Genomic DNA, 16,238 nt, shown 5'->3' with positions numbered 1-16,238 from the left:
TAGATTCATAAAAACAAACCTTATTAGTCAATGCTAAGAGTTCCAGAGTATAGTCTACACTAATTAGTGCATTAAAAGTAGAAGTTGGGTCTTCGTGTTACTACACCAGCAATATAAAAACAAATCTTAACCATGTAAAATAAATCACGAAAGACAGCGGAACTGCTTTGGTAAAAGAAACATTGACTGATATGTTGGAAAACGTTAAATGGGTAAAAAACAATCGAACAATATTTTCTTGAACTTAAATATTCAGGGCCTCCACAACGTAAAAGATCTAAAGAAAGTAACAAAATAAATTGGACTCAACAATATGGGAGGATAAGATAAAAAAAGAAAAGGGCTTTAAAACTTTACTATGGATTGAAACTATATATAAATGAAAAAAAAAAGATATTTATGGAAACGAGCATGATTCGGTGCTACTTTTTAGAGTACGTAGTAGATCTGTATAGTAGATGAAGAAAATTATGTGAAAATGCTGATGCAAAATACAGATATACAGAAAGCCTTCCACTATTTGAAATAGATAATGAGGAAAACACATTTATATGTATAAATATCATTTAAATTTGTGAAAAGCCTTATAAGAAATGTTAAACGAACTTAAAAACAACATTGTAAAAATGGGAAACCTAGACAGAGAAAAACCACTCGGTGGGCCGTTACGAAGGCAAGGACCCAATACAATAATTCATATTACCGGACTGGACAACAACAATACACATACAAATGTCAAAAAGACCACCCCTAATCATTAAGATTTGCAATCATGAGTAGTATATACATTCAAGAACCGGGTACAGAAGGCAAGGTGAGCTCATACGATTTTAAATCATGACATGCAGAGAACAGCTAATAACTTGTTTTGAGTATTGTTCTCCTGTCTTGTCTTCAGCTGCTGATTCTCATCTTTATTTGTTGGACAGAAACTTACGGTCTATTAAATTCCTTATTCCTGATCTAGATATTAACATTTGGCACCGTCATTCATTTAGTTCAATATGCATGTTGCATAAGATTTTTCATAATTCTGACCATCCTTAACATTCAGATCTTTCCAGACAGTTCCCTCATGTTCGTAATACTAGGCATGTAGTTAATTCTAATAGCCAGGCCTTCTCCATCATGAGGCTCAATACTACACAGTATTCTAAAAGTTTTATTCCAGCAGTGACCAATTTGTGGAATGATCTTCCTAATCGGGTAGTTGAATCAGTAGAACTTCAAAAGTTCAAAGTTACAGCAAATGTTTTTATGTTGAACAGGCTGACAAGTCTTTTTATAGTTTATATTTGACATATCTATTTTTCGTTGTTACCCCCATTTAGAATGATTTATTGTTAATTTGTTCTCAGTATTTATATATTTCGTTATTTCCTATCCTCATTGGGCTACTTTTCCCTGTTGGAGCCCTTGGGCTTATAGCATCTTGCTTTTCCAACTAGGGCTGTAGTTTGGCTAGTAACAATAATAATAATAATTATGCACATATGACGAGGCCGACGCTAGGCATAATGTAGGCTACAGTATACTTGATATTTTAGCCTTTCCTAGGTCAAAAAAATACAATGTGGTTGAAATTACTTGGTTTGTTAAAGATAATTTAATTTCTTGCAAAATACATTAACCATTTACTTTTCCGACTGGATATATCGGGTATTATACATCTCTGACTATATTTCCTGGTTCAAACTTCTCATGTAAGAGTTTCCCCATATATAAAACAATTATGCAGGGAGAACATAGTGAAAAAAAACTTTTTTTTTATTGTCATGGTAAACTTTGGGTTATTGGGTAGGGTAAAACGGGGCGAGAGAAAATGAGGAATGTGTTCTGACTTAGTGACACCCATCTAACCTAACCTAGGTACTCCTTACTGATTTTTTGTTCCCCCCTACCCCATTTGATACTCGCCTCTCCTCTAATATGCCTTATGACACTATATCACTTAAATACCTCTGTGAATTGAATGTATTCCAGCTGTTCAGTAAATGGAAGGTGATATGATATAAATAGATCGATGGGTAAAATTATAGTTACACACGGAACAACATTTTGAACAGAAAAAATAGTTTTTCCAGTATTGAATAATGTGCTTTTATTGGATTTGACCATTTCACCAGCAAATAAATTGAAAACCTGTTAGACCATCTGAAAATGGGGATATTTTTTGGAAATCTAATGGTTTTTGCTCTGCCGTGCGCCCGCTTTGCTCGCGGAAAAAGAAAAACATCAAGCTCCTATGTACTGGCAAGCGGTACATGCTAAGCTGCATATGCTAACCCCTATTGATTGTTATTAATTAGATAATTAAGTTTTTATTTGGAGTGAAAATGTGTAATTTTCGAAGAAAACGTACGTTTGTTCCGTAACTGAAATACAAACCACACTATTTAATAGGGGTATTACTTTCGGCGTAGCTGAAACGACGAGCCATTAATTTTAACGAAGGTTAACTACCCATACCGCTAGTTAGCGGGGGTAGGGTAGGGTAGCTTGCTACTGCCCCCCCTCACACACCTGTGATTGAGCTCACTTTGCTTTCGGCTCGGATGGTGAATGAACGTTTTCCGCTCTTCATCCTCGCTGAATATTGGCAGCCATTAATGACTTTTGCTTTTCATTTTTCTCTTAGTGTGTGTGTGTGAAGTTGAATTCTGCGGACATGCGCACCTGCCCTGGACTCTCCGGCCGCCCTTGTGGGACATTTATGTCAGCGGTGGAGACTGATCCTCACACCATTTGTCCTTTATGCAGAGGTCATTGGTGTGATAGCATAAATAAGTGTAATGAGAGTAGGGAATGGTCTTCCTCCCAGTGGGAGAGGTTTGCGCGGCGACGGAAGAAGTCCAAGCGGGATATTTCTTCTTCGAAGGTTCCTTTGAAGAAAGAAAACCCCAAGGCCTCTTCTTCCATCTCCCGACCCTGCTCCGAAGCTCCTACTCATTTGGTCTCTTACGAGAGACCGTCGAGTAGTAGCATAGACCAAGTTAATGTCGGCCAACCCCAGTTCTGGAGAGATGATGTTGCTTCCCCTAGCGAAGCAGCCTCACCTCTCCCCCCGGCTGATGCCTTGTCACTAACCCCTCTTTTACAGATTTGGTCTTCCTTGGGGCTTATGGGTCCGTCTTCCACGAAAGCTTTGCTACAGTTCATCCGCATGGGTGCTTTTGTTAAGCAATCATCGTTGCCGTCAAAGGTAGATCCCTTACCCTTATCGACGTTACTGTGTCAGAGGTGTCTCATGTGGCATCATCCAACTCCTCTGCCCCTCCAGACTCTCCAGCGGTTGCTGCCGACTTAGTTTCCCCCGTTCATGAACATCCTTTTGGGGGGGGGGGGGGAACTAAGTTCAAGGTTCCCTTCAGGGGATCTGTCTAACAGTGCATCAGTCAGTTAGCAGCCTTGGTTCAGTGCCTTAGTCAGAGCTGTAACACAGGCATTCAAGCTCGTCCTGTCCGACCGCTCTTCAGAGCTACCTATAGCTCTGGACTCAAGATACGAAATCATTGCTTCCTCTACCTCTTTGAAGAGGAAAAGAGGAGTTTCCGACCCGGTCACTTCCCCGAGGGAGAAGCTGACTCCATGCAGACCATCAAGGCTAGTCCCTCCAGTTTCTCCCCAGGGTTACTCTCCCTCCCTGTCGGTTGAAGACCATCCGTCACCAAGGGAATTGCGTGAGGAGAGACACTCTTCCATCGTACCATTGGAGGAAACCTCCCTTCACGCGGAGAGTTCCCCTCAATCTGAGACGAGGAAGGACATGACACTCAGTCCTTTGATGTTGGAGTCTTACCTCCTTCCTCGGAAGGAGTCCAAAGACTCCAAGACTCTGCCAAAGTCCTCCACCAGGGCTAGAACAGAGGCCGCCAGCCCCTCAAGGAATGTCCGCGACTCACCCCAAGAAGACCTCTTGATAGAAGGAGACTTTGGTGCGAGTCCAACCTCAGGAGGAGACTAACGAGAATCAGATCATGCATTCTGGCAGGTTCTGACTCTAATGAGGGTTCTCAATGGGTTTTCCGATCCAGAGATACCCCCTCGAGACGGGGCCAAAGTCACTGTCTTAGACCGCATCTTCGGCAATCAGAAACCCTCAAAGACCAGTGCAGCCCTGCCCTGGTCTCAAGGGTTGAAGAATACCAGGGACAAGATCTCCCAACAGCTCTCCGAGTTTGCCTCCTCCAACCGTGCCGGCTCTACGAACAAGCTCCTCCCACCTCCTCGCGTACAGCAAAGGAGGTCCTTTGAGATCCTGGAGGAACCCAGTTCAGCTCTTCCGCTTCACCATTCTCTGGAAGAGCTAACCAGAGGAGTTCTTCTTGAGAGAGACTCCAGCCGGCAGGTTTCCTTCTCGGCGGCCAAAGTCCTTAACCAGGTAAAGGTCACTAAGTATGCGATGCAAGCTACTTCGTGGCTGGACATCTCGTTAGGGACCTTAGGTATCCCGATACGATTCGAGGATTTCCAAGGACCGTACCAGGAAGGTAATGGAGTCCTTTTTACTCTCAGGCACTCGCACAATCGAGTTTCTTGCCCACCAAGTTTCAAACTTGTGGACATACACTATCTTGAAACGTCGAGATGCAATGTCTGAGAGGTTTCACCAACAGGTCCCAAGCATCGAGATAAATAGGCTCAGACATTCCTCCCTAGAGGGGGCCCATCTGTTTGAGCATAAGGACATGGAACTTGCTGCTGAGAGGTGGAGGAAGTCTCATCAAGACTCCCTCCTCCATAGGGCTAAGCCCTATAAACCTCCAGCACCTCAGCAGTCCCGTCCAACCAAGACTGTAACGACGAAACCAGCAGCGAAGACAGTGGTGTCTAATAAGCCCTTTCCTGTCAAGGACAGGGAAGGCAAAAAGTCCTCTAGGGGAGGAAAGAATCCTAGAGGGAGCAGCCGAGGCCGCAAACGCTAGGATAGGCACTCCCCCTGCGTTTCCACCAGTGGGGGGATGCCTACAAAGTTGCTCAGACAGGTGGAAGTAACTCGGGGCCGATTCCTGGACAATCTCCGTGATCCGTCTAGGATATCGCGTCCCGTTCATAACATCTCTACCTCCCCTGACCAGGAATCCAGTGTCAATAGACTCCCTTGCCATGGGATCAGCAAGGGGGCAGGCTCTTCGGGCAGAATTCGAGACCTTGTTGAAGAAGGGCACTCTCCAAGAGGTCCTCAGGCTTCTTCAGTTGACTCTTTCTTGTAAGAAAGGGGTCTGGAGGCTGCAGACCAGTCATCGACCTCTCAGCCCTGAACAAGTTTGTCAACAAACTTCATTCAGCATGGAGGCGGCAGACACGGTCAGACTAGCAGTAAGACCTTAGGGCTTCATGTGTACACTGGACCTAAAGGACGTGTACTTCCAGATCATAGTCCATCCGTCTTCAAGGAAGTACTTAAGATTCAGCCTAGGCAACAGAAAGTACCAGTTCAAGGTGCTGTGCTTTGGTCTTTCCACAGCACCCCAAGTTTTCACCAGAGTATTTTCCCTAGTGTCATCTTGGCACACAGGATTGGCATCCGTCTCCTCCGTTATCTGGACGACTGGCTAATCCTAGCAGACTCGGTATCAACCCTTCTTCAACACCAAAACAAACATCTGAGACTTTGCCAGGATCTGGGGATCATGGTAAATCTCGAGAAGTCTTCTCTGCTTCCTACACCAAGACTGGTATACTTAGGCATGATCATTGATACCAATCTCCACAAAGCATTCCCATCAGACGACAGGATAACAAAGCTGAAAAATGTCGCAAGACCCTTTCTCAGACTAGAAGAACTTCCAGCCCAAACGTGGTTACGTCTCCTCGATCACCTTTCATCGCTAGCCCGTCTAGTTCCCAATGGTCGCCTCAGGATGAGATCCCTCCAGTGGCAACTGAAGTCCCGGTGGAATCAAACTCGTGATTCCCTGGACATCCGGATTCCCATGGGATCAGCGGAACTGACAGACCTCCAGTGTTGGGTGACAGACAAGAACCTACGAAAGGGAGTGGACCTTCTGGTCCTCCCCCCGGATTTGATGCTGTTCTCAGACGCTTCAAAAAAAAAGGGTGGGGGGGCCCATGTGCTGCACCACACGACATCAGGGGCTCCTCCCACCTCCTCGTTTACAGCAGAGGAGGTACTTTGAGATCATGGGGGAGTCCAGCCTAGCTCTTCCGCTCCACCACTCGGTGGAAGAGCTCACAAGGGGAACCCCGCTTGAGAAGCTCTCCTCCCGGCAGGTGACATTCTCGGCTTTGGAGATCCTGAGCCAGGAGAAGGTCGCGAAGTGTGCTGTGCAGGCCACTTCGTGGCTGGACGTCTGGCTGGGTTCTCTTGGCATCCTATTGCGCTCCGAGGACTTGTCTAAGGAGAGCAATAGGAAGGCCCTGGAGACCTTCCTCCTCTCGGGCACTCGCTCCATCGAGTTCCTGGCCCACCAGGTTACCAACCTGTGGGCCAACTCGATCTTGAAGCGTCGTGATGCGGTGACCGATAAGTTCCATCCGAAGGTCCCCGCCATGGATGTCTGCAGGCTCAGACACTCCTCCATCCTTGGAGGAAGCTTGTTTGAGCCCAAGGACGTGGAACGCACAGCTGAGAGGTGGAGGAAGTCGAACCAGGATTCGCTCCTCCAAAGGGCCCTCACATCTTGGCCCTACAAGCTTCCAGCTCCGCAACAACATCAACAGTAGCCTCGCAGAACACCGAAGCAGGCTCCGGCAGCTAAGACGAAGGTGTCTAAGCCTCAGCCCTTTCCTGTCAAGGACAAGAGGGGTGGTAAGTCCTCCAGGGGAGGCAAAACTCCTAGAGGGAGCTGCCATGGCCGTAAACGCTAGGAGTGGCAGTCCCCCCGCGTGTCCACCTGTGGGGGATGCCTACAAAGTTGCGTGCACAGGTGGCAGCAACATGGGGCCGATTCTTGGACGGTCTCTGGGATCGGCCAAGGTTATCGTGTCCCATTCACAACAGCTCAACCTCCCCTGACAGCTAATCCAGTGTCGTTGAGTTCCTATGCCATGGGATCGGCAAAGGGGCTGGCCCTTCGGGCGGAAGTTGAGACCATGCTCAAGAAGGATGCTCTCCAAGAGGTCGTCGACGGCTCCCCAGGCTTCTTCAGTCGACTCTTTCTTGTAAAGAAAGCGTCTGGAGGCTGGAGACCCGTCATCGATCTCTCAGCTCTGAACAAGTTTGTCAAGCAAACTTTGTTCAGCATGGAGACAGCGGACATGGTCAGACTTGCCGTGAGACCACAAGACTTCATGTGCACACTGGACCAGATCCCAATCCATCCGTCTTCCAGGAAGTACTTAAGATTCAGCCTAGACCGCAAGCTCTACCAGTTCAAGGTACTGTGCTTCGGTCTCTCCACAGCACCTCAGGTGTTCACCAGAGTGTTCACCCTTATTTCGTCATGGGCGCACAGGAACGGCATCCGTCTCCTCCGATATCTGGACGACTGGCTGATCCTGGCAGACTCGGAGTCGACTCTTCTTCAACACCGAGACAGGCTTCTGGGACTTTGCCAAAATCTGCGGATCATGGTAAATCTCTAGAAGTCCTCTCTGCAGCCGTCCCAGCGACTGGTTTATCTAGGCATGTTATTAGACACCAATCCCCACAAAGCCTTTCCATCAGACGACAAGATAGCAAGGCTGAGGAGGGTGGCAGAGCCCTTTCTCAGGCGGGAAGAGCTTCCAGCCCAATCATGGTTACGTCTTTTAGGTCACCTAGCCTCCCTGGCCCGTCTTGTCCCGAACGGCCGTCTCAGGATGAGATCCCTGCAATGGCGGCTCAAGTCCCGGTGGAGTCAGGACTCCGATTCCCTGGACTCTCTGGTCCCTATAGGACCCATGGAACAGGCGGACTTGCGGTGGTGGCTGAGCGGCGGAAACCTTCGAAAGGGAGTGGATCTTCTCGTCCTTCCCCCGGATTTGACACTGTTTTCGGACGCGTCAAAAGAAGGGGGGGGGTCCAACATTCTGAACCAGAGGGTCTCAGGGCTTTGGTCAGAATCAGAAAAGTACCTACACATCAACCTGCTAGAAATGAAGGCCGTGTATCTGGCTCTTCAACAGTTCCAACGGACCCTGGCGGGCCACTCCGTGGTAGTGATGAGCGACAACACCACGGTAGTGGCTTATATCAACAAGCAGGGAGGTACCTTTTCACAACAGCTATCCCATCTTGCAGTAGAGATTCTGGGGTGGTCCGAAGTCCACTCGATAACACTATCAGCTCGCTTCATTCATGGCAAGGGGAATGTGCTCGCCGACAGTCTGAGCAGGGCTTCGCAGATAGTGAGTACCGAGTGGTCTTTGGATCCTCAGATAGCCAACAAAGTCCTGACTTTGTGGGGTTCCCCAATGGTGGATCTGTTCGCGACAGCCTTGAATTTCAAGCTGCCCCTGTACTGCTCCCCAGTCCCGGACCCCAAGGCTCTCTGGCAAGATGCTTTCCAACAATGGTGGGACAACATCGACGTGTACGCCTTCCCACCGTTCTGTCTGATGAGAAGGGTGCTCAACAGGACCAGACTATCGGTCAACCTGTCTATGACTCTGATAGCTCCACTATGGCATCACACGGAATGGTTCCCGGACCTTCTGCAGCTCCTGGCGGAGCTCCCGAGGGAGCTTCCCCCACGACACGAGCTACTCAGACAGCCACACTGCAACATCTTCCACAAAGCCGTAGCCTCGCTTTGGCTTCACGCCTGGAGACTATCCAGCGTCTCCTCACGGAGAGAGGCTTTTCGCAACAAGTTGCGGAGAGAATGTCTCGGCACCTGCGAAAGTCCTCTGCGGGAGTCTACCAGGCAAAGTGGAGAGTCTTCTGTGGTTGGTGTCGTGGGAGGAGTATCTCTCCCCTCGATGCCACTATTCCAGCAATAGCGGAGTTCGTCGTTTATTTGCGGGAGGAAATGCGCCTTTCGGTCTCAGCGGTGAAAGGCTATCGCTCAGCCTTAAGCCTGGCTTTTAGGCTGAAGGAGTGGACATTTCTTCCTCACTAGAACTCTCTTTACTCATACGTAGCTATGAGCTTACCTGCCCTCAGTCGGAAGTGAGACCTCCATGGAACGTGGTTCGGGTTCTCAGGGCTCTTAAGAGACCTCCATTCGAACCATTACGCTAGGCCTCTGATCACCACCTGACTTGGAAGACGGCTTTCCTACTCGCGTTAGCCTCTGCCAAACGAGTTAGTGAACTTCATGGTCTCTCGTACGACATGGCCCATTCAAGGGGATGGGGGGAGGTAACGTTCAGGTTCGTCCCTGAGTTTGTTGCCAAGACTCAGAACCCCGGAGTGCCGGACCCACGGTTCGATTCTTTCAGGGTCACGAGTCTCCGTTCTGTAACAAGCGACCCAGACCATCTGCTATTATGCCCAGTGAGGAGTCTGAGGCGTTACTTGAAGAGGACAGCTGCAGTTCGTCCTCGCGTTTAAGCATTGTTTGTTTGCACAGGCAGGACGAAGAGGAGGGTCACCAAGAACACCATCTCGGCTTGGATTCGAAGGGTCATCCTCCACGCCTTGAATCCAGACCCTCCTCCGCCACGTCGCCCTAGGAAACACGACGTCAGGGGCATCGCTACGTCCCTGGCCTTCAAGAGAAACTTTTCTGTGACGCAGGTGCTTCAAGCTGGGGTCTGGAAGCGTCAAACGACCTTCACAGCCCACTACCTGCAGGACGTGACCCACAAGAGCCTCGATACTTTTTCTATCGGCCTCGTGGTGGCTGCACAACAGCTGGTCTAACCTCAGGCTCCTTATTGGACAAGTAGCAGTAGGTTGAGGGCGTTGTTTACCCGGTTTTAGTCTGCGTGAATGAAAGAGTATGTCTGGCCCTTACTTCTTTCTTCATCCTCCCCTCTCTTGGGGAAAGCAGCATCCTGGTCTCCGCATAGCTGACCTCAACCTCTGCAGGTAAACCATGCTCCCTTGTGTTCCTAGTATTAAGCTCAATACTGTCGCATCCCCCATACCCTAACGAGGAGGTATTGGGAACGTCCTAGCCTAGATTCCTATCTAAAGGACTCAGGGTCAACTTCCTAGGACGAGTCACACTCTTTCCTCCACACACAACTTATGTAGGCCACACGTTCCTTGCGGAGCAAGGAACTTGTGAGCTGCAGGGACTCCTTTTTTTCGAGTGCTACTCACTCGGAGTCGGAGTCCCCGGGTAAGCCAAAGCCAGTAAGGACTTTCCACCCTTCCTAAGGGGTAAGTCACCCAATGTAAATAGCGTGGTTTGTATTTCGGTTACGGAACAAATGACAAATTCGGAGATAACTTGTATTTTTCCTAACCATACAAACCTTAGCTATTTACACATATTTGCACGCCAGCCCTGTCCCCCAAGTCAAGTCCTACCTCTAAGTGAAGTGAGACAAATCACCTGTGTGTTTGGGGGGGAGGGGTAGCAAGCTACCCCTTCCCCTACCCCCGCTAACTAGCGCGGGGGTAGTTAACCCTCGTTAAAATCTATTGGCTCGTCAATTTCAGCTACGCCGAAAGTAAACCCCAATGTAAATAACTAAGGTTTGCATGGTTAGGAAAAATACAAATTATCTCCGAATTTGTCATGTTTTACCTGCCCGCCCACGTTCTCCTGCGCGTCTGTGCTCCCCTGCTCGTCATGGATCTCCTGTCCACCAGCTCTCTCCTGCTCGCCAGAGCACATCTGCGCGCCCTGTTCCTGCTGCACGCCTTGCGCGCCCACGATCGCCTACTCGCCAGCGCACATCTGCGCGTCCTGATCCTGATGCGCGCCAATGTTCGCCCGCTCGCCCACGATCTCCGTATCTGGGCGCAGGCAAGGAGATTATTCCTTTGCCCCCGCGCCGTCGATCTCCTGCGCGCCCGCAGACCTCGCCCACGCGGCAGCCTTCACCTGTGCGCACTTCTATACTGGTATGAGTCTCTGCGCGCCCGCGCGCCCACAAGAAGTCTCCTGTGCAAGCCCGCGAGCGTTCGCCTTTGTGCGCCACTACACCTGCTGGTCCTGCGTCCCAGCTGATATCTCCTGACTGCGCCACTACGCGCCTGCGCGCAAGCGCTCTCCAACGCGCCCGCGCGCCCATACTTCAGATCGCCAAAGGTCTCCTACGCGCCCACGCGCTAATTCGCCTGTGCGCAGTCGGTCGCCTTCTCGGCCTACGCACCATCGCTCGCCAACGTGCCATCGCTCGCCAACGCGCCATCGCTCGCCAACGCGCCATCGCTCGCCAACGCGCCATCGCTCCCCTGCGCGTTGTCGTTCTCCCGGCCGCCAGCGCTCACCCTTACAACCGCGCGCACTCTCACCTGCGCGCTCACTCGCCCGCGCGCTCACTCGCCCGCACGCTCACTCGCCCGCGCGCCCACTCGCCCACACACACCCGCGCTTTCATCTCCGCGCTCATGTGCGCCAACGTTCGCCCGCGCGCGAACCCGCGATTTTACTATCGCGAGAGCACCAGCGCGATCCCGACCTCGATTCCTGCCGGGTTTCGCAGCACGGGCAACCTTGCGAGTCCTCTGGAGCACGTACTTCCAGATCATCGTCTTCACGATCTCCACTCCGTAAGCGCAGAGCAGCGCACTTGCAGGAGGAGGAAGAATCTTCAGAGAGGTCTAGGTAACACTCTTCTCCTTTTCAGGCAGGCCCTGTGGTGTCTACTCCTAAGGATCGCCCGATCCCCTTCCCTCCAGCGGGAGTCGCTGACGCTGTGGCTGTCAGCCGTCAGCCTTGGTTTGGGTCTCTGATCAAAGCGGTTGTCCAGGCTGTTAAGCCGGCCCTCGCTGATCTAGGCCTCAAACCAACGGCAGCCTCGTCTCAGCTGAAGAGAAGGAGAGGAGTGGACTTCGTGGTGACTTCTCCTAGGGTTAAACTGGCTCCCAAGAAGTCCGTCAGGAAGGCCCCTTCCCCCTCTCAGACGTTTTCTCCTTCTCCTGTGGACGAAGTCTTTCCGTCCTCAGGAGAGTCCAGCGAGGTGAGACATTCTCCCACGGCACCAATGGGAGGAACCCCACCTCGTGTAGGAGAATCGTCTCGTGTGGGAGCAGAGAGGAGCCCTCAGACTTTTTTACTGGAGTCCTGTATCTCTCCTAGGAGGGAGCCCAAGGACTCGAAGACCGTCCCAAAGTCTTCATCCCTGATTCGACCAGAGCCAGCAAGACCTCAGGAGAACGTCCACGTGTAAAGCAGCTGGGGACAGGAGACTGCTGCCAGCCCACAAGGAGGAGAGCTGCATGAGTCGGAGCATGCCTTCTGGCAGGTCCTGAATCTGATGAGGCAACTCGACAGATTCGAGGACCTGGAGACCGCCCCTCGCGAAGGCAAGGATATGGTTCTGGACCAAGTCTACGGCACTCAGAAGCCTCCGAAGGCCAGTGCGGCTCTGCCCTGGTCCCAGTGGGTGAAGGGTGCCAGAGACAAGGTTGAGAGCCAGCTCTCCGAACTCGCCTCCTCCAGCCGTTCCTCTGCCGATAACAAACTCCTCCCACCTCCTCGTATACAACAGAGGAGGTACTTTGAGATCATGGGGGAGTCTTGTTTAGCTCTTCCTCTCCACCATTCTGTGGAAGAGCTTTCCAGGGGAATTTCTCTTGAGAAACTCTCCGCCCGGCAGGTGACATTCTCGGCTACAGAGATCTTGAGGCAGGAAAAAGTCGCAAAGTGTGCCATGCAGGCCACTTCGTGGCTGGATGTCTAGCTGGGGTCTCTGGGCATCCTGTTGCAATTCAAGGACTTGTCCAAGGAGAGTACCAGGAAGGCCATGGAGACTTACCTTCTCTCGGGCACACGCACCATCGAGTTTCTAGCTCACCAAGTTTCGAACTTGCGGGCAAACTCGATCTTGAAGCGTCGTGATGCGGTGACCGAGAGGTTCCATGCGAAGGTCCCAGCCGTGGATGTCTGCAAGCTCAGACACTCTTCCATCCTTGGAAAGAGCCTTTGTTCCATAACCGAAATACAAACCACGCTATTTACATAGGGTTTACTTTCGGCGTAGCTGAAAATGACGAGCCAATAGATTTTTAACGAGGGTTAACTACCCCCGCGCTAGTTAGCTAGGGGGTAGGGGAAGGGGTAGCTTGCTACCCCCCCCCCCACACACACACACCGGTGAATTGTCTCACGTCCCTTTTGGATAGGGATATCCATCATCATCATTAATTTTTTACCTCGGAACGCTTTGGTGATAGCATTGCTTGAAATCTCTCTACGTCTTGATACTGCTTAAGGTCCAATTTGCAACTGAGTTTTCCCAGAATTGCAAATTAGGTTGCTCATTAGGGATTACAACAAGTGACTTCTCTATCTGATCCTAACACTCGTACAAGCACTGAGATGCCACATTGTGCGCGCACGACTGTCAGCAAGGATCCTCCCAACATAGGACTGACATTTGATTGCCTTGTTCCATTTGCAGACCAACTGGCGAGTTTCCTAGGCGATAACGATGTCCTCAGTAATTTTCCTTGTCATGGTGATCTTGGTCTACCAGGTTCTCACACCAGTAATTGCTTAGGATTGCTAAAAGCATCACTGGAAAGCAGCCATCAACTTCTCTTTCTTCTCTTTTACAGTAGGGTTACAGAAGTGGCTGATTTTATCTCCAAGGGAGTTCAACTCGATCCCCATTCCCAGGGATCCTGCCTTTATCAGACAAATTGAAGGATAGTGGTGACACTTGGAGTACAGAAATACCTCATGGAAGTAAAACATTTGCTTTCAACTTACTGAGAGTCCAAACAATAGTTTAGCTATCTTTATGTCCATAGGCAAAGGGATTCTGTTTAACAAACATTTTGATATTGAGGCGATATGCACATGGGCTGCTGACAGTGTGATAGAGTTGTGCACAAAATCCATTCCATCTAGCGCAGTGTTCTGCCAAAAACACTTAATCACCATGTGTACAAAGTAGGATCAGTGACTCATTACTTTTATGCATAGTACAAAGGCTTTTTACTTTCCTTATGTTACCTTCAAAGGACCTGTTTTGCCTCCCAGTTTATTCAAAACTTCAGTTGTTCCGTAACCGAAATACAAACCACGCTATTTACATAGGGTTTACTTTCGGCGTAGCTGAAATTGACGAGCCATTAGATTTTAACGAGGGTTTACTACCCCCGCGCTAGTTAGCAGCGGTAGGGGAGGGGTAGCTTGCTACCCCTCCCCCCCTCACACACCGGTGAATGTCTCACTTCACTTTTGGCTCGGACGATGTACGGTCACACCTGTCTTTGTCCTCGCTTGGCAGCCATTATTTGTTTTGTCTTTACTTAATCACTTACTTTTCTTATCTCAATATATATGTACTGTAAACATATTTTCGTGTTTATGTATATATTTGAGTATAGAAATCAGTAAGTTTCCTTTTCAGAGTTTGTGCTTGTGTGTGTAGTGTACGATATCTCCGTGGAGCCCTCGGCAGTTAGTCCACCACGGTGTAATTTCATGGGTCGCGATCGAGTTTGACCACGGTCTCTCTCTCTCTCTAAGGTCGTTCACCCTTTACTACGTTTTACCTTTACTACGTTTTACCTTTACTACGTCTGAGTAGCTTCCTTCCCGTGTGGGTGGGGTTGCTATGCCGTACATTTTGTCTCAATTAGTTTATGAATATAATTGTATTTGTTGACTTTTCAGCTTTTGTAGAACGATTCCTTTCGGGGTTTTCGTTCTTTATTTAGTGAACATTCATATTTAAATTACATAATTACATAATTATAATTGTTATAATTCTGTGTTTGTTACAACTCTCCTTCCGTGAGTGTAAGTGGTTTTGAGGGCACGTGCCCGTTGTGTAATTCTTGTGTTCTTTTCCCTCGGGATTCCTCTTCGGAGTCCTCCCGGGGGAATGAATGTTAACTAATGATTTTTATTTTTTTTTTTTATTTTTCACAGTTAACGTTCTAGTTTCGTTTCTGTAATGTGACAACGAAGCGAGCTGTCTTGTTGCTGCCTCCCCTATAGATCTTCGTCAGGGGCATGTCTCCTTCTCCTGGAAGTGCTCCCGTGACGACTGACAGCTCTCCAGTTCATTTTAGAAGACTCAGGAGGCTCGCCTCCTTGGGTGGGTAACTTCCCTTCCGAGGAAAGTTTTCCCGTCCAGGCTTGAGTTTTTTTTCCCTTCGGGGGGAACTCATCTTGCCTTTATTTCGTGCGACTATGCTTGGTGCTGAGCGGTCGCACCTGCAGTTACGCTCAAGGGGCTGAGCAACTGCAGGAGCCCCTCTTCGGAGGGTTGCTCTTTTTAGGTCACTGGCTGACCCGTCTCTTCTACGAAGTGTTCCTCCTTCGTTCGCGAGGGAGGACACTCATAGAGACTCCTCTTCGGAGGACTCTTCTGCTGTTGTTGCTGATGTTGCTGAAGGCTCAGTTCTCTTCGGGGGGCTTCCGAGCCCTACGGTCTCTCCTGTGAGTGCTTCTCCCCCGGGGGGGAAATCACCACAGAGACTCCTCTTCGGAGGACTCCGTCTGCTGTTGTTGCTGAAGGCTCAATCCCCTTCGGGGGGCAGCTGAGCCCTACGGTCTCTCCCGCGAGTGCTTCTCCCCCGAGGGGGAGTGCACCACAGAGACACCTCTTCGGAGGCCTCCGTCTGCTGTTGTTGCTGAAGCCTCTGTCTCCTTCAGGGGGCAGTTGAGCCTACGGTCTCTCCTGCGAGTGGTTCTCCCCTGGGGGGGGGAGTTCACCACAGAGACTCCTCTTCGGAGGAGGACTCCTGCTGTTGTTGCTGAGGGCTCAGTTTCCCTTTGGGGACAGCTGATGCCTACGGTCTCTCCTGCAAGTGACTCTTCCCCTCGGGGGAGGTCACGTTCAGAGACTCCTCTTCGGAGGTCGGAGGGTGTTGCACCTGTCCGAGGTCGTCTTCATCTTTGTTCGACGTTCTCCGCAGAGGACCCTCCTCGACGAGTACCGACCGTTGCTGCTTCTTCTACTAGACCTTCTAGTCTTCACCTCCGTTCCTGGACGCAGATGCGCAGTGGGCGCCAACACACCCCGTTTACAACGGGCACCGGTACCTTCGGGTCTAAGGGGCTTATTCCACGGTGTGGGTAAGTCCCTTAAGTGCCAGGTTTTTTCCTGCGCGCCCACAATCTCTTGCGCGCCCGCGCACAGTAGTGCTCTAGCGCTCGCCTGCTGTGGACCACGATCTCCGGTAGCTGAGTCTCGCCGTAGATCTTCTTCCTGCTCGCCAGCGCACATCTGCGCGCCCTTTTCTGCTACGCACCAATGGGCGCCAACGGTGT

At 50.2% G+C, this 16,238-nt stretch overlaps 1 protein-coding gene across 1 annotated transcript in view; it reads left to right on the top strand.

Moving 5' to 3' along the window:
• The first annotated feature begins 668 nt into the window (after positions 1-668).
• The window catches only part of LOC137621659 (spliceosome-associated protein CWC27 homolog), a 118,042-nt gene continuing 102,472 nt past the window's right edge, over positions 669-16,238 (top strand). Inside the window, exon 1 of the mRNA XM_068352146.1 lies at positions 669-814. Within this exon, the coding sequence (XP_068208247.1) occupies positions 773-814 (42 nt within the window). The 5' untranslated portion in view covers positions 669-772. The remainder of the gene's footprint in view (positions 815-16,238) is intronic.

This window comes from Palaemon carinicauda, chromosome 28 (genome assembly GCF_036898095.1).
Source record: "Palaemon carinicauda isolate YSFRI2023 chromosome 28, ASM3689809v2, whole genome shotgun sequence".
Taxonomy (NCBI): Eukaryota; Metazoa; Arthropoda; class Malacostraca; order Decapoda; family Palaemonidae; genus Palaemon; species Palaemon carinicauda.
The sequence above is the reverse complement of the archived record's forward strand: the minus strand, read 5'-3'. Positions and strand labels throughout refer to the sequence as shown.